Raw genomic sequence first — 24,492 nt, forward strand, 5'->3', positions numbered from 1 at the left:
GTTGGCTGACGAGTTTGGTAGTCTTGGGACATTAGGAACTATGTTTGTAATTGGGAACTCCACCTGGCGTTACGGTGTATGATCCGTGGCATTGGTTCCCGCACGTGCTCTGTCGGTTGTGGCCGATAGGTTTGGCAGCAAATTATCTTGGGGTAATCACTAGAAGAGGTAGAACACGAATGGTCTGGTTGTGGCAAGACGTTAGAGAATTGAGTAAGAGATGGTATCTTGATTTTTGTAGAGTTTACAACTATATAACTGGTTATTTGATTATTGTCATGATGTATGTTGTTTTCATAAGCTCACCCTATCTGCTTGTGTTTGGCGATGATCGTGTACGCGGTACACGTGAGCAGAGAATGTTGATGCAGGTGGAGCCGGTGAGGCTTAGTAACGGAGCATGGGAAATGCTTGGGAGTTTTATACATTTTTGTATTATTTTGAGTTAGACTATTTTGTAAACTCTTATGAGAGGTTTTATTATGTTGTTTCAGTTTTATTAACTATGGATTTTGCTTTTATCCTTGGAGGTTAATAAAATTTAAATTTCCCACGTTTTTGGGAAATGAGGTTTATTCATAAATGCGGCAGCTTTATAATTTTAATAGTTTTATTTATTTAAATCAGTAATATCCTGACGGGATGTTACAAAAATTGTGCCCCATACAAGTAGTGCCTCCATGTTTTTAGAGCAAAATCCACCGCCGCTAATTCCAAGTCGTGTGTAGGATAGTTTTTCTCACGTACCTTCAGCTGACAAGATGCCTAAGCAATAGGCTGTTTCTCCTGCATGGTATGAAGCATCACAGTACACCTTAAACGTCTTGGTTGTGTCAGGAATAGCTAGTATAGGTGCAATGGTTAATCTCCGCTTTATGTCCTCAAAACAAACTTCACACTCATCTATCCAAGAAAACGGCTGGTCCTTCTTGGTGAGTTGAGTCAATGGACTCACCATCTTGGAGAATCCTTCCACAAAATGCCTGTAATAACTAACCAGACCCAAGAAGCTTCTCACCGCAGTAACTGTCTGCGGTCTCTCCCACTTTACCACTGTTTCAATCTTCGCTGGGTCCACCGCTATTCCTTGGGCTGAGATTACATGGCCCAAGAATTGTACCTCCTCCAGCCAAAACTCACACTTCAACAACTTCCCATATAATTTATGCTCTCTGAGAATTCCCAGCACCACTCTCAGATGCTCTACGTGTTCATCCTGACTCTCCGAGTATATCAGTATGACGTCAATAAACACGACCACAAACTGATCCAAGTACGGTCGGAATATTCTGTTCATGTAATCCATGAAAATAACAAGAGCATTTTCCACCCTGAACGGCATCACTACATACTCGTAATGCCCGTAGCGTGGCCTGAACGCCGTCTTCTACACATCCTCTGGTTTGACTAAGATCTGATGATATCCAGACCTCAAGTCAATCTTAGAGAACACTGTGGCTCCCCTCAGCTGATCCAACAGATCATCTATCCTCGGTAGTGGATACTTATTCTTTATGGTCAGCTTATTCAACTAATGGTAATCAACGCACAACCTCGAACTGTCGTCCTTTTTCTTTACTAGTAGTACCGGTGCTCCCCAAGGTGATGCACTCGGCCGGATGAACTTCTTCTCAAGCAAATCTTCTATTTGCTTCTTCAACTCAGCCAACTCCGTTGGGGCCATTCTATAGGGCGCCATGGACACTGGGCCAACTCCAAGGATAAGATCGATGGTGAAATCCACATCCCTACTCGGTGGCAACTCTGGTATTTCATTTGGAAACACATCAGCATACTCCTCCACTACTGGAATCACACTGATCTTCTCTGCATGAGCCACTATCATAAAGTAGGTGGCTTCGGCTTGTACTTCGTTTATCACCCTCTGAGCCGAGCTTAGCTCCAATCCCTCATGTTCTAGGAATACCAAACTGCGCCGTCCACAATCAATTATGATGTGATTGTTAGACAGCCAGTCCATCCCCAAGATTACATCCAGTCCCTCCAAAGGCAAGCACACCAAGTTGACCTTGAATCTACGACCTGTCACTTCCATTGAACACCCAGCGCAAACTGAATTGGTAGCCACTTGACCTGAGGAGGGAGTTGAAACAAGCAACTCACATCCCAAATCGCGTTTCACCAAATTCAATCTCCCCACACATGCATTAGCAATGAAAGAATGTGTTGCCCCAGAATCGAACAACACCAAAACTATCTGACCCAACAATAAGCATGGTTCTAGAATGAGATTACCTGATTTAGTAGCCCTCTGTGGAGGTCAATGCAAAGACCCAACCAACCGCTTTAGCTCTCTCTGCTGGCGATGTTGCTGGTTTCTTCGCGCCAGGACTCTTCTTTTCTAGGCAATTGTTGGCGAAGTGTCCCGGTTTGTCGCATATAAAGCACTTGCGACGGTCGCCTGACCCTCCTACTCCGCCTGCCAACTGAGGACAGTTCCTCTTCAGATGGGGTCCACCACACTATTAGCAAGAGGGACCTTGGGATGTCTGTGGTCTGCTATAAGGCTTTTTCATCTGCCTAGCCTCAACGACATTTTTCTGATGTCGGCTCACAATTGGACCAGGTCCCTTCTCAAGGTGCTCCGCACTCTTGGCATGTTCCACCAAGACAGGAAACCTTCTCTCTCTCAAAGGGGTTACCACCCTCTTCAGCTCAAGTTTGAGTCCTTGTTTAAACTTTAAACATTTCCACTCCTCGGTGATCTTCTATGAGGAATACCTCGCCAAGTGCTCAAATTTGTTAACATACTCCTGCACTGTCATGTCTCCTTGCTGCAATGCCAGGAATTCAGCCTCCTTGTCCTATCTTGTTGTATCTGGAAAGTACTTCTCTAGGAAACGAGTCCTGAAGTTGGCCCAAGACACTAGCTCTTCCCTAGTCTCCATCTGTTGTTGCATGTCTGTCCACCAATATTCAACATCCTCATTCAGTAGGTAAGAAGTGAACAACAACTTCTGCTCATCTTCGTAGTTCATCACTTTGAAGATCTTCTCACATTTGCGAAGCCATGCATCCACTTCATCAGGGGAGGCCTTGCCAGTGAATTCTGCTGGCTTGTGGCGCAAGAAATCCTCCACGGTCGGCACCCTGATTGGTGCAATCGTCGTCCTAGGCTGCACTGCTACGGGTGGCTGCATCGCATCCACCATCCGGTGAATCACCTCAGCGATGTCATCAGCACCACTACTCCCCCTCCTCCTGTTAGTAGCCATAGACTGGATACGCCACATTACAACTGTTAAAAATCAGTCGCTTAGTCAAACAAAACCACACACATCTTTTCAACATTCAACACACAAACATGCAACAAACAACCACATCGATAAGCTCACTCCCCACTAGCCCCAAAATATTTAAAAATATTTTCAAAACTAATACCAATTGTAACATCCCTAAGGAATATTACTAATATTTAATAAATAAATACTGAAATAGCATAAATACCACATTTATTATAAAACCATTTCCCAAAAAACGCGAAAAATTTAAAACTTTTAATGTACGTGTCATAAACCAGGAGTCCATAATTATAAAACTAAAATAAATCCAATGGCTCCCAAAATGGTTACATAATTATCTTAAAACTAAAATAATAAACATATATACAAAATCCCATGCTAGCCCTCGCTCCGAGTCTAAGCATCTCCTGGCCCACCTGTCAAATCATCTGCTCTCGGATAACAAGTTATCCGATCATCGCCACACACACACAGAAAGGGTGAGCTATGCACAATATATATAAAACAGATACATGAATTAAACATGTCCCCATCCCAAAATAACATAACTAATATTTCAAGCTTTTCAAATAACCCAACCATGACCTCATAGTCCTTCATGTGTCATATCCATGAACTAGGTCTTGGGACTTCCCTGTGCTCCCACGAAACTAACTCATTCGTGGTCCAACCCTATGAGTCTATCCCGCTCATAGTCCTGCCCTACAGACTCCTCGCTGTAGTAAAACATCCAAGTCTCATACTTGGACCCTGGCACGCACACAATCACCATACTATAGACTCCTCGCCCAATAGTAGCCGACGGGAACATAACAGTTCATTGTCCATCGTGCGCCTTACACATGCAATCACCATAATAAGGACTCCTCGCCCAATAGTAGCCGACGGGAACTCAACCAGTTTCATGCCCATCATGTGTCCAACCATCAAGCACATCCCAGACCCCTATTGGACTTAGTCCGTCAAGCCCAAACACTACAACACATGCATATACTTCCTATACTTAGGAAAAGTAGTCATATCACACACACAAGTTCACACAAACATGAAAAGTTCACATAAACTCGCTTAAGTCAGGGACACTCGCCTAAGCTAAGCCCTCAGCTTCGCTTACGCTAGCTCACCTCACCTGAGCGAGCTTAAAACAGCAACAACATCACATTATCTCGCTTAGGTGAGATTCCCTCGCCTGGGCGAGCAATAACATCGCTCAAAATATCACCCGAGCGAGTGACTGAGTCGCTCAAAACCCCAATACCTCTTGCCTGGGCGAGATGTCGCGCTCAAAGCACCCAAGTTTCCTCGCGACCTCGCTTAGGCGAGTCATTCTCGCCTAAGCGAGACTAGGCGTCACTCAACTCTGAACCAGTTCGCTTGAGTGAGCAGCGCGAACCACACCAGAAACGAGGTTCTGCAACTCTCGCTTAGACGAGATGGACTCGCTTAGGTGAGACTTGCAGAGTTCCCTCTCTGTGACGCATATGGTTTACCCAAAACAATGCCAAACCAACCCAAAAATATACCACAAAACATTCAATCAATACCAACGCAGTTGTAATGGCAAGTAACACTCAGAACCATGCTTTCTACACATATGGACAACCAAATTCGAATATGCAATCATCAATAGCCTGAAATATCAAAACCCTCATCTCACAACATATTACCCATACATAATTATGCACCCCAACCTCAAATACTCCAATTCACAATCACAGCACATAAGGTACGAATTTTCCCAATCAAACAGAAATCAATTGAGACACCAATGGCTCAAAATCATAGCACTTAACAGCTTATTTACATACACAAAGTACAACTCCCCTAACCTGAATATTTGATTGAATTTGGGAAGAAAAGTGGGATTCCTTGGTTTGCCAATGATTTGCCACAGACTCTCTCTCAATTCAGCCCCTTACACACCCAAAACCTCACCTCACAGCCTCAATTTCGTGCTCCTCTCTATAGGTGAACTAACCAAATTGCAAAAACCCTATTCCCCCTTAAATTCTTCCTTTTATAAGTTCCTTAAGGTGGTTTAATGCAAATGTGTGGGCTTAATGGCTATTCAAGTCCCTTAGTTGGATGATTTTTCAGCACCTAATGGTTACCCTTCTGCTAGGTTTTCTCTGCCTCTTCACATTCAAACCACAACTAATAGTTAGCAAAAATAAAGCTTACTTTATGCCCATCACTATGCCAAATCACATTTGGTGATAACCATTATAATCTTATGATTATACTATCACTCACCATTCACAATTACATTATCAAAATTGTTAGTTTTGAAATGGTTGAAAAGCCAAGAAGGGGTGGGTTGAATTGGCTAGTTAAAAATTTAGGCTATCTTTGCAAGCTAAAAACCACCTTTGATTGAATCAAATAGATCACCAAGTTAGGATGCAAACAGTACTGAACTATACACTTTCAATCGATCAAAAACAGAGTTAACAGATTGATTTTACTAAACAGATTCTGTTTTGGTATAATCAATCGAAATTGAAAAACAGTCGACTGAAATACTGGGAAAAATGCAGAAATGCGAATTTGAATTTTAAACCAGAAACAATGCTCAAGAATGATCAAGATCAGTTCCAAATGATTATACAAACATGCTCAATGCTTCAGATGCTATGAAAACATGCAAGAACATGAAAAAGATTATTAAAGCACAAGTTCTTGAAACTTTAAAATGAAAATGCAAGAGAGAAAGGTTAGAGAAGAGAGGACACCACGAATTTTTATACTAGTTCACTCAAACCTGAGCTACATCCAGTTTGTCAAGGCAACCTTAGCTTGACTTTGCACTATTTCAAAAGTTTTACAAAGAATCCACCCATACACTTCCAAAATATGCAAAAACATCACAAAAGACTCTTAAATCACACAAGAATCACATCAGCACAGCAAGAACCCTCTTGCAGACTTGGAAAACCACCAGACACACACACAAAGCTTGAGAAAGATTAAACCTTAGTGGTAGCACAACCTTGCCTACCATAAACCACTTTCTCCAAGCTTCAAACCAAGCCAAAAGCTCCAAGAATTGATCCAAGATCAATCCTCAACAGCTGCAACACCTATGATCACGAAGGACAGAGTTTCCACAAGTTTCCAAAACCAAATCGTGCTCTAAAATGATCAACAAACCTCTCTTTCGAAAATCACAGCTTTTATAGTCAAACTGTTACGAAATTCAACAGGTTGATTTTCAAATCAATCGGTTGATTTCACTTGACTTAAGTGAAATCAATCGATTAAAAACTAAATCAACTGATTGAATTTGTTGCAGTTTAAGACTACTGTAGCCAACCTTTTAACCTGTTAAAAAGTCATTCAACAGATTAAAATTTCAACAGATCTTCAAGAAGCAAACCACCTAGGCTTCTCATGTCAACAAAAAAATTTATAATAAACCATACAACACATAATTGGCATACACAGGACTCGAACCCAAGTCCTCTCACACAAATCAAGTACTCTAAATCACATAAGCTAGTACTTTTCCACGTCACACCAAACAATAATTAATGCCATAAAGGCTCTTTCTACTCGCATTTATTAATTAATTAATTATTTAATTAATTAATTTCACGGGTCTTACACACTTCACAGGGGTTGGGCGTTGGGTGGCACTCTCGGATCGTTGGGCGCTACCTGGAAATTCAAATTCAGTGGCCTAAGCATTGGGTGCCAAGCTTGGCTTGTTGGGCAATAGTCTAAGTGTTGGGAACTGGTGTAGTGATGTTAAGTGTCATGCTAAAAAAAAAATTCTTTGTTTCATTCGCCTAATTGCCACTATGTGGACTTTATTCCAAGAAGGATTTACTAAGCAATAAAGAAATTCGCTAAGCAATTTTGTGATGGTTGGATGAGATGTTATGATGGAAATATGAGTTTTTTATTGGTGATTGCGATGTTGCTTTAATGGAATGTGGTTTTAAAATGTTGGAATATAGTGACCACATGGAAGGAAGATAGGTTTTGGTAAAGGTGTATGTTATTAGGTTGCATAGAGTTTGGGTATTGTGTTAAGCAACAAATGGATTAACTATTATGTTTTATGGATGGACATGTATGAATGAGAAGGAAAAATAAGGTTATAGTAGTGATGGTGATAAGTTCCTGATTATTGTATGAGTTTGTAAATTTGAAGTGTGGTTATTTGTGTGCATTGTATGATTGTGGATAACTCTAAGGAGAATGGTCACACTGTCCAGTGTTAGGGTATGTATTGAGTATGAGCCAGAGGGTGAAGTCATCCTAACTATACTAAACTCACAGACTCGTATAGAGAATGAAGTTTAGGTGGTGAGAGTTGAAGGAGATTCCTATAGTGGGATTTGATGCAGGGGCATATTTTTGGCTATGCTATAATGAACTAACCATGTCATGGGGGATTTTAGACTGAGCGGAACCAAGGCCAATTTTTGTAGTACTTTGTAAGATTATGTGATAGGTGCAAGACTTCATAAGTATTCGACTCAATACATGTTATTCCAGAATTGAGTCTAAGTCATGACAATGTCTTAATGAATGGTAAATTGTGATTTAATGGTATCATTGTATATTGGATGGTTGAATTAGTGTGTTGATATAATTATAAATTTTTAAAATTCCATTAGCTTACCCTTACATTTATGCTGGGGTAGTTTTATCTTTTATGTGATAATCATATATTGTACATGAGTAGAGGGTAGTGCAAGTGGGAGAGATGAACACTGGTGAGACTGTTGTGGATTAAATAATGAGTACTTATAGGCTAGGTATATAGATTTTGTATTGTAGATCCTCCTGATTTATGGAAATTGTATGTATATAAAAGTCTTAAATTATGATTTTTCATGGAGGACCGTAAATACATGTTATATACTTATAACTCTAATTATACTTAATTATTAATTTGTAATACTTTAATTAGTAGGATGATCCTACTTAATTACAGAGTTACATGTCCAAATCGTGAAAGAAATATGATGTAAGAAGAATTGTTTGATATTACTAGTGATTATAGACATTACTAGAATTTTTTATATTATATACAACTTTTCTTGCAAATTTGTTAAAATATTTTGCAAACTTTTTTTATCATTTTTTTCTAAATTTTTAATTGACAAGTAGTTCCTTCATGGATAATTATTCTCTATAAAATTATAAAATTATAAAATTCGTAAGTATTTCTTACAATTGTTTTTGCGAAAAGTATTTTATACAAAATATTTTGCAAAAAAATTGATAACAATTTCTTACAATTTTTTTTCATAACAAAATTTATTAGTATTTCTTATAAAAAAACTTCAAAACAAAATTGATAAATATGAATTTTTAAAATAATAAGAAGAATTATCTCATTTACGTTAGAACAACTTTTATATAATAACATATATTGTAAAATTATATTATAATTAAATTATGAGAAACTACTTTGTAAATAATTGCAATCTATTGATTACGTTATGAGTAACAATTAAAAAATAAATAAAAAGAACAAATTAATATTTTTAATCTCGAAATTCGATTTATAAGTATGATTAGTTTTTATTTATATTTAAATTAAACATTTTTATGTATAACAATATTATACTTATGTACCTTTATATCAATTATAATTTGATTTTGTATTCATTTGAGACAGTTAAACATTACTATTTTTAAAATTAAAAGTGTAATGTAATTCAATTTGAATAAAAAAAATTAATTTAATAAGTTTAGTTAAACTAAGTAGCTGTTTTGTTTAAGTGTAAATGAAGTTTATGAGCTTTTGAGATGTGTGAATTGAAGTGTTTTTTTTTTAACTATTAATTTTCGCTAAATCAAATCATTATTTGAGTTCTTAAATAAATATTAACTTTTTAGACATAATATTAAAGATCTTTAAATTTTAAGAATACTAATATATGTAATGAACAATATATTAGATAAAAGTATGAAAAAAGAGAGATAAATGTTTAAATAGAGTTTAAAAATATTTTAATTTGTTTTTCGGAAAATAATCTATTATGGGATCACTTTATGCTTTAATAAAAAGATTTTCCCAAGATGTTTACAAAGGTTTTCAAAGAGATAATCAAATGATAATTAAATTTTTTTAAAAAAATTATTAATAAATATGTTGATTATTGAACTTTTTTGAGAAAACTAATATAATGTGTAGCATATAACAACATTAATAACTCAATTTTTTTACATTAGTTTACCTCAAACTTAAATTATGTCTAACTCTTTTTCACAAGTATTATAGGTACCACTTAATGTCAATAATAAGTATATAAAGTCACTTATAACTTTGAGTGACAATGTATTTTCAAGTAAAGTACACAATTCCTTAATGATATAGGCTAAGATTAAACAACAAATACACTAACACAAAAGAATTGATAGCTTAAATACACTAACATAAAAGAATTGATAGCTTAGCTAAATCAAGAGGGGTGAATTGAATTTTAAATTATTTTAAAAGTTTTTTCCTTTCTTAAGTTCTTTTGAAATTTTATTCAATTTGAAAAATTGAATGCCACTAATTTAAGAATTAAGATTAATAAAATATTAGAAAAAAAACAAAGGAAGAGAAAGATTGTATAAAAATTTATACCGGGTTGAATTACAAATGATCTAACATCGAATCTTAATCAACCTTAAAATAATGGGATTCCATTATCTTCTAAGTTTGTACAAGGCAATCACAAGCAACTTACAAACTCAACACAACTAGCAAATACAATATCAACTCTTGAACATACTCTAGACGATACGTTCAATCCTAGGAACACTCCAGGAGGATACATATCAGATAAACTATTGATTACACTAGGGAATTTATACTAGAAAATTCTGACAAGTTTACAATAAGGAAAGAATGTATCAAAGATCACTGGAGAAGCATTACACAAGGTCGATAAAATCAACACAACACAATCTTTTTAAATCTCATAAAATTTGAAAGAACTCTTAGTAAACAAAAATAACTCAAAACATATTAATAGAATTTGTGTTTCTCAATAGTATTCATTGTATAAAAGAATGAGACCAAGATTGTATTTATAGAGTTAAAAAAATGTTGATTTAAAGAAACTTTAGAAATATTTAATCGACTATTTCAAGTTTTTAATTTATTATTCTCATTGAAATTTGAAAAATAGTTACAATGTGACGCTCACCTCTCGCATCCATTTCCTTTCTCTTTTCTTTCATCCCCTTTCTCTAAAATATCTCTCTCTCCATTTTCTCTAAAGTTTTTCCTCTATACTTTACCTCTTTCATAATCTAATCACACCTCATAGTAGTTGATGAGTCAGAGGCATTTCTACCCATATAGTTTTGAAATAGAGTAAGTTTCTATTTACTCTATGGATTCCTATTTCTCTTACTTTTCATATGTTTTTGTCATCAATCTTGATAGGTCAGTTAAGAAAAGTGGCTTTTTCAACTTATTTTACCATATATTGAAATTTGGTTATGTTTGGATACCTAGCTCTATGTCCCTATATTTTGAGTAAATTTGTGCTTGACATAGGAATTGAACTAAAGGATTATAGGTAAGGGAAGTTATTTGTGTTTTTGATAGAATCTTAGGATAGATGATCTGAAGGTGAAAGTGACCTGGTCACTAGATTTTGATATTTGTGCAAGAGTTGCGATTCATTGGGAAATTGTTTGAATGCTTGCACTTGAATGTTATTGAGTGTTGTTTGATAAATGCTTGTTTATCAAATTCTGAATTGGATAATCTTATTAATATATTGATCTAAAGACTAGAATGTGCATGTGAATTATATAGTTTTCTTGAATTAAGTTTTGAACATGGTTTATATGAGTAGATTAAATTTCCATATATTTCCTTGTGATAGTTTATGGAATTAATAAGAGCATAAATATGCATAGCTTTAGTTAAGGGACCAAGGTTGAATTGATATCAATAAAAGGTGATGCTTGAGCAAATCATGGTTTAGATTGATCATATAAATTATTTATAAGTAGTATTATTGAAATTTTTTTGAAAATATAGTTGAAAATTAGATTAACTCTACTTTTGAGGCTTATTTTCTTTATATGTTTGCTAAGGCGAAAATAGAAAAGATATCCAAAACTTAAGATAACCTTGATTTCGTCTTTAATTTTGGCTCAAATGAGCTTATAGTTTAGAAGAAAAAATATTTTTGCTCAATTATTTTATATTAGAACCAATTATTTTAAGGTTGACTTTTTAAGACTAAATGTAATATTAATGGATTTGAACCAATATACAATCTTCTTGTGTTTTCTTATTCACGCTTTATCTTCTTTAATTGTATAACTATCTAATTTTATTTGAATCTTGATTATCAAATTTAATTGCATTGAGTTCTCAAATTGAAAGTGTTTTAAAAAGAATGTAAAGAAAGGAAACCTTTGATGTGAAAAGGTTTCAAAACCATTCACTCATCCTCTTGGTTTAGCTAATTTGTCCATTCTTTTCTAATAACTTTCTCCATCTTCATATGACTCATCTTCTTTTATCTTCGAAAGTCCACCCACTTTCTTCTTTTCATTCTTATTGTTTAGTTCATGTATTATTTTTTTTTCTCTTTTGATTTATGCCCAATTCTTGTCTAATTCAATTTGGTTATAGTTTTGCTTTGTTTAATTCAATTTTATGTTTGTCTTAAAATCCTTTTGATCGTAGGGATCATTGATTCAAACTTCTAGTATATGATTTATATGCACTAAAAGGGGTGATTATGGTATTCATCTTAGTTATTTGATATTTCGTTTGTTTCATATGAATATATATATATATATATATATATATATATATATATATATATATATATATATATATATATATATATTCTCAAATACGCAATTGATTTTTGTCACTATTGTAAGAATATATTAGTGTAGTCCACTCCTTTTTTTGACTATACCATTACAAAAATCATGTAAGTTGTGATGCTTAATTTTATATATCACAACGTTTTCAAATGTTGTTATTTACGCGTGTAGCGTTTTTCAAAAATGTTGTAGTTCTTGCCACCACATAGTATAGTATGGCATGTTGAAGTTAAATGATAGTTAAAATATGACGTTATTTACTTAGTGGAAAACAAATCTAATGAAAACAACGACATTTAAAAATATCATAATTCACATTATATTATGACATTTATAAATATCACTATCATAAATAATTCTTTAATAAACTATTTTATTATTTATTACTATTCACTATATTTATAATTTCATAATCCAATAATATTATATATATATATATAAAATTTCACATATCAATATATTAATTAATAACCATAATTCTACATCTGACATAATTTAAAGAATTTCATTCTTAAATCAAGAAACCTTTTCCATGTCTTAAAAAATGTTCAAATAGCTAATTTAAAATTAGATTTGTTGTGAAAAAAGTGAAAGTCCTCAATTACAACCACAAAGAGATAGGAGGAGAAATTAAAAGAAGAATAATGAAAAATAATAATTAATAATCAATGGTTAATTTGCAAAGGGGAAAAAGAAGGGTGAAGTTAGGGAAGAAAGTAAAAATATACCAAGAATTGATTGAGTTCCTTATCATCCTCAACTATGGCTTGTTCGAAAGCTAAGTATTTGACGACCACATTCTAGGACTATGCGAGCTAAGTATACATCGTGTGCGAGTTGGCTTAATTCAAATAATAGATTACCTAGACATATCAATGAAATACTCCCTAAATATGATATCTCATGAGTAAACATGCAACAATTATAATCAAAGGAAAGTATTAGTAATTTATAACCATTAAATATAAACGCCTTACTTATTACTCATTGGAGAATATTTAACCTAAAATTATCACTACTCAATTCTAAAATACTTGTTCCATGAGTATTTTTACAAAATCCTAATGTAGGTATTCTTCAATTGTTGTTAATAACCTTCTAAATTTAATGCTCTATATTAATAATAAAATACTTTATTTTAGATGGTTGAATTGAAAATACAACTTTTTTGTTATATTTAATATATAATTTGTAATATAAAAAGTTCACATTTAATATAATTTTGAAATTTTTTAAATAGTATATACTTGAGCATCATGGGTTTCAAAAGATTTTTTAGACTATAAAGATTATTGCTTCAAGTATCTCCACAATTACTAACTACACCCCATGATAATGAAAAGACTCAAACGTCTTTCGCCATTGCACCACCATCACTGGTGTTCCACAACTGTTGTTCTCCTTGTCATTGTTATCACCACTTGTTGCAGAGAAAAAAGAAAAGTGGAAGAATGGTACAGGACAATAAGAAAAGTGAAAGTGTGAAAAAAAAAACTCATTCTATAAAGTATTTTTTTCTGAAATATATTTTATGTATTTTGGAAAGTTTCTTTCAAAATAAATATCGTGTAAAATATTTCAAAAAATTCATTCCAAAAGACATTAAATCTTAATTTCAGAAAACTTATTCTAGAATATATTTCATTCATTTCGAAATTCTGTTCTACAATTTGCATTCCTGAAATTTCATTTCAGAAAACTTGTTTCAAAAATTTCGAAAAGCTTGTTTTTGAAAAGTTATAGAATATATATTCCAAAAGAAAAATGTTTATTTTAAAAATTTGAAGGGGTGTGTAAAAATATTGTGGGGTTGCGAGAAGAAAAGCCCACTATCAATCCTTTTGACTTAGTTATATTTTAAAACTTGAAAAAAAGGTTAACATTCAAGGAAGGTGCAGCCTAGCTTCAGACAAAACTTGCAAGGGTAAAATTTTCATTAAATGATGAGGGTGCAAGTAAAAAGAAGTGGGTGTGCGGGAAGGAAACACGCCGTGGTTTAATGATTCTGTTCTGTTCTGTCCCAAACTAACTTCTGCGTGCTCTCAAGAACACATCCAAATCCAAGACAAACTTCAAACTACTTCCCTCACTCCGTTTTCTTGGTTTCCCAATCTCATCTAATTTCTCTCTCTTTCTTCGTTCTCTCACTGACCGTCGTGCAAATCTCAGTTCTCATAAATCTTCTCTTCGTGTGTTGAGCTAAGGAAAACCACACACCCCCATCGCAGTTCAAGGTCTCACATTTCCCTCTCTTGCTCATGTACACCTCTTTTCTGCACTTTTGTTGTTTCTTCTTTTCTCTTTCGTTGTGCATTGACCAAGTAAACAGTTAAATTGTAGAGGGGTGATGGAAAAGTATGGAGGTCAATGGTTGGTCTCATTACAGTGAAAAAAGATTCTAAATTTTGAAGTGCAAGACGATTGTTCTGTGTTGATGATGGTTTAATTACATGAACAGAAGGTTGTGATTACTAGATTTGGGCATTTTGTTCGTTGTGTGAAACTGGGGTACTCAACTGCCGTGGAATTGTGTGAAGTATAGATGGGTATCTGTGTGTTGGGTTGAAGCTTTTGGGAATCTGAGTGTCAGAGGATGGGTTTTCTGGGGATTTAGCTAATGAGTGAACTTGTGTGAAAGTTGAGCTTGAATCTGTGGGATGCTTGCTTAATTTTATTGATGGGTTCATCTGAATTATTTCTGTTTACAGAAGTTCTGTGTAATATTGTATTGATTATTTCTTTATGGTTGGATAATATTATTACTGAACTTGTTTGATGTGTTTGATGGTACAATTTGAGAAGCTTTGATTGTGTTTAGATCTTTTTAAACAAGTTTTCTGAGTTTATTATACTTTTTGGCATAAAACATATGTGATGAATATGCATGAACTGCAAATCTGAATTTTTGGGATGCTAGTACCTATAAAAACTGCCTCTTTGCAGAATGAAACTTGGTGCTGATCCTTCTTGTTTGCTTGACCTAAAATTGTTGGGACATCAGGTCGTGGATTGACTAATCTTTCGGTTCTTGGCTCATTTTATCTTGTTCTCTACATAAAAATATTGATAATACGGAATATTGATATGTTACACTTTATGTATATGTATTTTGGGACAGTTCTCAGATGAGAGTGAGACAATCGGAAGTGTGATGAATGCATCCCTTTTTGAAAATACTGCTGTTGTTTTCTGTTACCATCTGTTATGAGGTTAAATTATCGTGAATACTGAGATAAGTTGGTTTAGTTGTTGAATTTTGATCTGTCTCTGTCATTCTGATTTCGCTGAAGTATCTATTGATACAGGTGTGAAAGCGGAGTGTGGATATTAGGTCTTGTCTTTTCCAGAAGCTATTCACTATGTTGATTATTCTTGTCATAGCATACTGCTATATCAGCACTTAACAGATCATGGCCTACTGCGTTTTGGCATTCGAATCTATGGCATCTTACATGATTTCTCTACTTGTTTGAGCTCAATTGTAATTGAAAGAACCTACTCTCATCAAGGTACACTCTCCCACCCTTGTGGGAAGACGTGTGCAACTATGTACAACGCATATGTTAGCCCAACAGTATATGCTGTTAGGTGTAGGGAAACATTCTCATTATCTTTCAATGGCTACTCAAACTTCTGTCACGAAAGATTTGATGGAACCCCGTCATACTGTTTGTCATCTTGTGGTTGTTGTGATTGTTGTTCAGCTTCCACTTACAGAGTACCTGTAAAGTCTTGTCTTGTAAATGGGTTGAGGCAATCTGCTCTTCTTCAATTGTCAGCAACTAGAAGGTTGATACTGGGTGGTGGAGATTATTACCTTTCCCGGCTGCCAGCTTATGGTTTCCTTAGAGATTGTCAGGAGCTTAACTCTTCTGTCAATGAGAAAACTGTTTGCGATGTTAGTAGGCGGAGCATAAAGGGAAGATGTATTCGTGCTACCTCACAAAAAGGGAGAAAATTTTCCCATTCGTTTAGTTCTGATGATGTTGAAGCAGTTCTCAGCTTATTGAATGATGAGGCAGATAAAGACGCTGCCATTTGTAGCAAGTGTAAGGATGTGTTTTCATCCAAAAGAATGGAAGCTGAGAAAGCTAGAAAAAGTTTGAGGAGAGAGGAACATTTGAATTCAGGTGAGAAAGTAAAATCAGAGAAAGCAGAAGATTTGAAGCAACATCAGTCATCCACCATAGAATTGAGAAGAGAATACAAGAAACCCGACAATGAAAGGGAAGCCTTTGCAAAAAGTGAAAACCATAGGAAACGAAGAAATGTATCTAGTTGTTCATCTTATTATTCTCTCTCATCAGGAGATTTTGGCAGTGAGCTGGAAGCTCAGGATGAGATTGGTTTGGAAGAACTGTCACTGGAATATGAGAAGGGCGAAGCAAATGGTGTGGAGGAACAAGTGAAGGAACAAGTTAAGGAAGAATTCAAGGGGCAAAGGGATGACTCAAAGAAGCTGTTGGGTGTTTCAAATAAGGAAAAATATGCATTTGGTGAGGATATTGATTGGAACCTAAGGAAGAAGTCTGAAAAGAAGCTGACTCAGGGAACTCTGCGAAACACAGAATCCGCAAGGGAACAACAGGATATGTATTTGGGAGGATTTAAAACACATGAATCTGGTCATAAAAGATCGTCTATTTCACAAAACCAAGTCAATAGCGAGGAAGATAAATCATCTACTATTGACTATTTGGATAAGAAAACAAACAAGTCATATCTTCAAACAGTCAACAGAAGAAAACATCAATCAATAGATGTCCAAGAGTCTGATTGTACTGAAGTTAAGACAAGTTTGTTATCACAGAAGGAATTCAGTGGCAGGGAAGGGAAGCTTGAGATATCAGAAATACCGTTGAAGGAAACAACTGATGAACGTGAAAAGATTGTTGGTTCCACTTCTACCCCTGGAAAGGAAATTTTGAAATCAAAGACCGCATTCAGTGGCAGGGAAGGGAGCCTTGCAATATCAGAAACACTTTTACAAGAAACAAATGATACTTATAAAAAAAATGTTGGCTCTAGTTCTACCTCTCAAAAGGATTTTATAGATAGAAGTTCCCTTAAATATACTGGGAATTTAAGAATTGAAGACAGTGAACGGACCTCAAGTACTAAGATGAAGGTCATGGAACGGAAAAATGTTTCGAGTTCTGTTCAGGGAGTAGAGGAGCAGCAACGCCAAAAGGGAGAGAAGATCATTACACAAGCTAATGTTGAAGATACATCTATCCTGAAGTCTAGAACTAGATTAAAGAGCATGGAGGAAAATTTGAACATAAGCTCAGATTCAAGGGGTACATGGCTTCAAAAAGATAAAAGGACAACTCAGAGTTTCCAACACAGGAAAGGATCTGAATTTGTCAGCACTTTATCAGAAGGCTATGCCAGTGATGAAAAGCAAGTTTCAAGTTCTCAAAAAGCTTATGAGAAGGTGAGATTCATTCCAAAAAGTAAACCAACATCAGTTGTCAGAACAAGAGAAAGTTCTAGCCAAACTGATGAAAGGATTGCAAATCTATCACTTTCTGATGAAACCACCTCAAGAGAGGAATCCAGTTTGCAGGGATCATTGAATTTGGTTTCTGGGTATGGAAAACATGTTACGTTAGCAGCAGGTGAAGAAGGGGGCTCTGCAACCATGTTGATCCCTTCCTCTTCAGAAGTGGGTGGAGGCTCAGCACATGTTGAACTCACTGCAGGAATTGCAAGCCCAAATGTCTTCCTTGAAACTTCAAAAAGTGGATCTTCTTCTTTGTATGATAATTCAGGAAGAAGTTCTGCTTTGCATCCAGATACTCTTGGTTCAGCTGATCTTTCAGAGAAATCATCTACGCAGTTTGTGGATGAATTTGCTGAGAGGATCAGGCATGAAGTAACAACTTCCAAAGCACAAGAGATAGAAGTTATAGGACCAAGGTTGACACTTGAAGTTGGTGGTAATCAGATCTACGGCTTGAGGCAACAAGGCACTGAAAAAGATGTTCAGTCAAAGGAGCATGATTCTAGTCATTCTGGTCGGTTTTCTGGGACCAAAGGTCCTTCTGATGAGATTTGGGATGTCACTGAACCATCTATTGAACAAGGTCTAGTAGCCGAAGAAACAGAGATCAGCAAAGAAACCGGGAAAACAGTTGTTGCTAGAAGTGGGAGGTCCTTGTGGGGTATAATTTCTGATATTGTTCGATTACGCTGGGGTTCACGTGCTGGTTCCTCCACATCAGCTGGAAGATCTGCTGAGAGAAACTCACCAAACAAGTCCGAAAGTGACACATGGTTTTCTGGGCAGGAGCATGAGGAAACCACTAAAACAAATGTCATAGACGAAACAAGTGTACTGCCTCAAGCCATAATTTATGATAAGTTAAAACCAGGTAGACATTCTGACAATAAACTGAAGGACAAAGGAAAACATCTTGAAATTGGATCGTCATCACCGAATACATTGGAAAGTGGATCAATGTCAGTAGGTGCCTCTTATACTTCTGGAGAGGAAAATGCTAGTTGGACTGAAGATAATAAAGATTTGAAAGCCACTACTTCTGCCACACAAAACGTGGAACCAATTTCAGTACCTGCAAGAGGGCCTTCTATTGCTGGAGAAAATGTAAGAATTGGTGGATCTGACATGTCTGGAGGAGCTGAGTTAGTGGGGCCAGTCAAGGATTTTGTTGCTCCTTCGCAGTCTGAATTGTCTGGCTCAGAGAGAAAGGATGGAGAGTTAAAGCAAAGGAAGCTTCAACGGAACAAGCAAGTCTTAAGAGATAGGTTTGATGACTGGGAAGAAGCCTATCAACGTGAACTTGAACAGCGGAAAATAGATGAAATGTTCATGAAGGAAGCACTTTTGGAAGCTAAGAAGGCTGCTGATACATGGGAGGTCCCTGTTGGTGCTGTTCTTGTGCAGCATGGGAAAATTATTGCTCGAGGATGCAACTTGTAAGTGTTGTTGTGATATCAAAATTACTTCGTCTTTTTTGTAATTGCCTTGGTTTTTATTCTATTTCTAAATATCTGTTTCAGAGTGGAAGAATTACGGGACTCCACTGCTCATGCAGAGATGATTTGTATACGAGAAGCTTCAAACCTTCTTCGGACATGGAGATTATCTGTAAGTTTTCCTTGTAGTATATTCAGAGTTATTGTGATATTACACCCAAATTTTCGTATTCATTTTTTTGTTTCTGTATAAATTTTAAGCTCATGATTAATAAATAATGTCACCAAAAATAATGCTCTTGTTCCAATAGAGAGAAAGAGATTGTGACTGTAATTGCATGTTTAATCTCCTAAAGAAATATTTAGTACAGGGGAATTTGAGTGAAAAAAGTGATGTATTTATTCTTTTTAGACTTACCTGTGGTCCTAATAGATGAATCGTTTCCCTCCTTTCAGTTCTTCCTGACCAAATATTGCTTGAAAGTAGTAACTTAATCTTCCTTGTGCAATGTTTGATGTCTATCAGTTCTGTTATTTATACAAAATCTTGATAAATTAGTTTAAGTAAAAAATTTTGCCATTTTCAGGACACCACACTTTATGTAACGCTTGAGCCATGCCCTATGTGTGCTGGTGCTATCCTTCAGGCAAGAATAGATACTCTTGTGTGGGGTGCTCCCAATAAGCTTCTTGGAGCTGATGGTAGCTGGATTAGGTATGAAGCAAAAGTTCTTTTTTTATTGCTTATGTTACGTAGAAGGCTTTATGGTATAATAATGTTTCATTAATTTTACCTAAATTTGGCTGGATTGGTCTTACCCACATTTATTTTACCTTTAGTTTGTTAACTTTAGTTAAATTGGTCGAGACAAAAAAAAAAAAAAGAGCTTACTGGAAAATGAGGGATTGCACACATACAAATGATATTATAATAAGAACAGAAGGACCACAGCACTCTCAATCATAATGCATATCATATATTTGGTATTCAACATTTAGATGTTACTGTGAACTTTTTGTTATGTCAAATTCCTTACTTTTTTTATCTAGGCACCATTAATGAGTAAGAAAGATGAGTTTCACTTACCGAAAAAGTAAATGCAATGATTTCTATATTTTTAAAATCAGACAGTTCATTGAACCAGTCAAGGCACTGGTTCAATGGTTCAACCATGATGTAATTGGTATTCATAAAATTATCATAAGCATTAAATATTTAAACAATGGATAAAATAACATTAAAAATATTAGATCATAATTTTATGGTGCTAAAAACTAAAATAGAACAAATTATAGGTTCTTAACATTTAAAATCGATATAAAATAAAATATGCTATCATACTTAACTTGAAATCTCAATATTATTCATCATATTTATTAATATTAACAAGATTATTGCGTAATAAATATATTAGGTCACTTTTTATTTATTCTTTTTGGAAAAGAAAAGAAGTTATATTAAGTGTTTAATATTTACCTGGTTCAAACTAGTTTTTGATTGATTTTCTGGTTTATTTGAACTGTTTACTTGACTGGTTCACTGATTTTCTGTTCAAACCGACAGCATGGTTTTTAAAATAGAGACAAATAGTGTGTAAAGATTATTTCTAAATTTCATTTAATCATAAATTATCACGTGTGATTAGTTTATTGACTTTTATAGTAACTATCTTAAAATTTGTATAAGTACAAATTTCATGATGATAGTGTATGTTTATAAAACATTTCTGTATCAGCCCCGTTCTCAACATTTTATGTGAATTTTGTTCTAATTTAGTTTTCTATAAAGTCAGCTGAGTTACATTTCTTCAAACTAAAATTGAGTTCTCTTTTGAAAATTTTCATGAAAGCTCTGCACATGAAATGTTCTTGAAAGCACAGTACATCAAATATTACTTACAGCTCCTTGTTGAACCATTTTTGCAGGCTCTTCCCAGATGGAGGAGAAAATGTATCAGAAGCAAGAGGTGTGCCACCTGCCCCAGTTCATCCATTTCATCCAAAGATGAAAATAAGAAGAGGGGTCTTAGCCACAGAGTGTGCAGATGCAATGCAGCAATTCTTTCAGCTCAGAAGGAAAACGAAGAAAGAGGAAACCCCAAAGGACCCTTCTCGCCTTCCTGTTTCTCACCACCACCCTTCCAAGATACTCAACAAGATACATGACGTTTTCCACATGATGTTCTGTTTATAAAACAACCTGATGCACACATTTTTCCATGTTTTAAATGAGCTGTAAAATTTTTTTGAACTTGAATGAGTGGTCATTTGTGAAAAGTACAATGTTCGATTTATCTAGAATATTCAATCAGTTAAGCTGTCAAGAACAATAACGTTGCCAAGCCACTGTTGTCAACTTTAATTTCAAGTAATGACTTCAAACGCTTGAGATGATGACTAGAATGTAATGATATAGTAAAGCCTGTCTGTCATTGGGTAAATATTTTGAGAATACTTGCAAGAAACATAGAGATAGAGTATGTACAACGATTAAACTACTGATGAAACATCACAATCAATGTGAAATTCTAACCATCAAGTACTAACAGAAAGTGATGGAGACCTCGTACTTAGATATAGGTATGTGTAGAAAATGGTAGGTGAAATCATGTTCTCATCAACATGAAACTTTTTATTCATTCCATCCCTCCTTCCAACCCAACCTTTTGTCTAGGAAAATATGAGAAATTAGAAGCAAGTTAGGTCATGACCATGATATTATTAACTTTGAATGGTGAGGGTGTGATAGAAGTCTAAATGACTAGGACTTGGGATTTTAAGGGTCCCCCTTCATCCAAGGGAAGCTAACTTGTTAGATGATTAATGTATGAATGATGTCACAATCACATGAAGGCTACATCCTTCCTTCCACAGATAGTTCACACCATACGTTTCAACCTTGTGCTTCACAATAGGTCATATATAAGAGAACCAAACTCTCTTCATTCCAACCACATCATAACATTCAACATACAATGGCTGTGGTGTTCTGGACATTGGCTTTAGCATGTCTCTGCTTCCACCTACCTTCCAATGCCCAAGCACCTGCAACATCTCCCTCTTCTACCACACCACCGGTGGCAACACAACCACCAACAGTGGTGGCATCCCCTCCCACCACAACCACCACACCACCACCAACATCCCCACCACCTACAACTGTACCTCCTGTGACACCACCACCTGCTCCCAAGGTTGCACCAGCTTCACCACCCCAAACTCCACCACAACCACCAAAACCATCTCCTGTCTCACCTCCCACATCACCACCCCCACTACCGCCACCACCAGTTGCTACACCACCACCATTGCCACCACCAAAGGTAGCCCCAACACCAGCCATAACACCCCCAGCTCCTGCACCAGTGAAGGCAACACCAGCACCTGCACCTGCAAAGCCAGCACCAACTCCATCTCCTGTTCCTCCACCACCAACACTGGCCCCAACACCAGTAGTAGAGGCACCAGCACCGGCACCATCATCACATAAACATAGAAGGCACAGGCACAAGCACCGGAGACATCAAGCACCAGCTCCAGCACCAACCATTATCCGCAAAAGTCCCCCTGCACCACCCGATTCCACAGCTGAATCAGACACAACACCAGCACCATCACCAAGTCTGAATTTGGTAATATCTTTGTCTAGTGAAACACCAAATTGCAATCATATATGGATATTTGTCTTATTTACCGACGTGTCTTGTTAGATATATCGTGTTTTATGTTAATTAGGAAAAGTAGCGTTTTTCTATATTTAACATATCTCATCAGTATCACAGTTTTGATCACATTTGTTTTTCTTCTTTCACAGAATGCTTCTCCACCAAATCAGCAGCTAGGGAGAAATATGTGGGCAACAGCTGGAGTTGCAGTTGCTGTTTTTCTGGCTGTCACCGGCTACAGCTGCTAGCAGTCTCATGGTGACCAAGGATTCACTTTAATGAGTTATTTGGTTTGCAAAATATTAAATTTTTAATGTGCATAGATCTAAATAATGAGAATCTATACCTATCTATGATTCTTATCTTTTTTTTGTTGTGATCTTTGCTCAGAAGTATTAATGGATATGAATTTTTGAATTATTGAAATAATCAGGAAATCTAATCTTGTTTCTGAGTCTGTTTATTTTCTCCCCAACGTTATACTCTATGGTAACTCCAAGATTTTTAACTTATTTAGACATATCCTGCACAACAGGAAGGTCAAATGTCAATTACTTCTGCATAGCAAAATTTTAGAAAATATGGCTATAAAGAATAAAGTAAAGCATGAGAAAATATCATGGCCAACATCATAAGGTTTCCAAAATGAAAAGCATACTTAGCAAAAAAATTACTTTTCTTTTCTCGAAGAAAAAAAAATGATATCTCATTTTAATAACTATAGAATGAAGATGTACCAACAAAGATATACGGTCCTAGCGAATATTTCTAGGATTTTTTTTTTAAATGAAATAAATTCATAAGACCAAATTAGCTTATTCATAAATTAAAATTGACTTGTTCAAAAGCTAATTTGTATTTTTTTTTTTCATATTAACGTATAGAAATATTGTTTTTTTTTTATACTCATGTATAAATTGGTTTTTATTTATGGACAAACTTGTTTTACTTTTATCTATTGATTGTCATTTTTTTACAAGTATTTATAAATAAATTTTTTAAAACAATATTTTAATTAAAAGAAATCATTTTAGGTAAAAAAATGAATTCTTGATAATGATTAGCAGTTTTAATACTTTCAATTTATGATTAACGCTTACTTAATATTAATGGATCTAAGCAAATGATTACTGTACTCATTTTAACATAAACAATTTGATTTTCAGTCAAACATATAGATATAAAATTCATTCAAACATTTCTTTTTTAACTTCATACATCACGGAAAAGACTTCACTTAACAACTACTTCGATTATTAAGACTTCGAGTAATATAATTCTTGAAAACAAGAATTAATGAACAACAAATGTGGAGAAAAATTAAAAAGGAAGGAAAATGTTAAGTAAAAAGTGGGAAGGGATAGAAGATTAGAGATTAGTTGCAAGACAAGTCATTCCATTAATAAGCATTGTGTTGGAGTGGTATTAATGTTGGGAATAGTCCAAGTGTGAGTCAAAAAGTTCCACATTGGATAGAAAAGATAAAGTTAAATATAATATAAGAATAAACACTCATAACACCATTGCTTTAAGGTTTTGGGTTAAAGTGATGTCAAATATCTTATATGTGTAAGACTAATGTCATATAACCATATGGAACCACAATCTCTCAATAACCATGACTATAACCAAAACATATGAAGAAATATAAAACCCAACAGTGAAAAGGGTCACTCATACACCTGAAGGAAAATATATAGTGGTGTCAAATGTAAGGCCCATTAAAAATCTGTTTTCTTTTTCTGCCCTAATGTCTAAGGGCTGGCCTTAATCCGTTGGGCCTAAAGGCTGGCCCATAGGGTGCAGAGGCC

General features: G+C 35.2%; 3 protein-coding genes across 4 annotated transcripts; 2 read left to right on the forward strand and 1 right to left on the reverse strand.

Annotated features, from left to right (window-relative positions):
- Window positions 1-1,531: 1,531 nt before the first annotated feature.
- Window positions 1,532-3,236, reverse strand: LOC114174435 (uncharacterized). The gene is made up of 4 exons (XM_028059277.1): window positions 2,889-3,236; window positions 2,577-2,729; window positions 2,304-2,483; window positions 1,532-2,218 (listed from the first exon to the last, which is right to left on the reverse strand). The coding sequence occupies exons 1-4, from the start codon at window positions 3,234-3,236 to the stop codon at window positions 1,532-1,534; spliced, it is 1,368 nt and encodes a 455-aa protein (XP_027915078.1).
- Window positions 3,237-14,055: 10,819 nt separating this feature from the next.
- Window positions 14,056-21,349, forward strand: TADA (tRNA arginine adenosine deaminase). 2 transcript variants are annotated; one of them, XM_028058686.2, is made up of 5 exons: window positions 14,056-14,334; window positions 15,380-19,016; window positions 19,101-19,188; window positions 19,604-19,731; window positions 20,943-21,349. In XM_028058686.2, the coding sequence occupies exons 2-5, from the start codon at window positions 15,622-15,624 to the stop codon at window positions 21,208-21,210; spliced, it is 3,879 nt and encodes a 1,292-aa protein (XP_027914487.1). In that variant the 5' UTR covers window positions 14,056-14,334; window positions 15,380-15,621; the 3' UTR covers window positions 21,211-21,349. The 2 variants fall into 2 exon arrangements, with proteins under 2 accessions (XP_027914487.1, XP_027914486.1); XM_028058685.2 differs by having other exon boundaries at window positions 14,056-14,308.
- A 449-nt stretch (window positions 21,350-21,798) lies between these two features.
- Window positions 21,799-23,138, forward strand: AGP19 (arabinogalactan protein 19). Its single transcript, XM_028058687.2, has 2 exons — window positions 21,799-22,648; window positions 22,831-23,138. Exons 1-2 carry the CDS (start codon window positions 21,992-21,994, stop codon window positions 22,927-22,929), a joined length of 756 nt encoding a protein of 251 aa, XP_027914488.1. The 5' UTR covers window positions 21,799-21,991; the 3' UTR covers window positions 22,930-23,138.
- Window positions 23,139-24,492: the final 1,354 nt, after the last annotated feature.

This window comes from Vigna unguiculata, chromosome 2 (genome assembly GCF_037176805.1).
Source record: "Vigna unguiculata cultivar grain cowpea cultivar isolate G323 ecotype 2 chromosome 2, ASM3717680v1, whole genome shotgun sequence".
NCBI classification, from domain to species: Eukaryota; Viridiplantae; Streptophyta; class Magnoliopsida; order Fabales; family Fabaceae; genus Vigna; species Vigna unguiculata.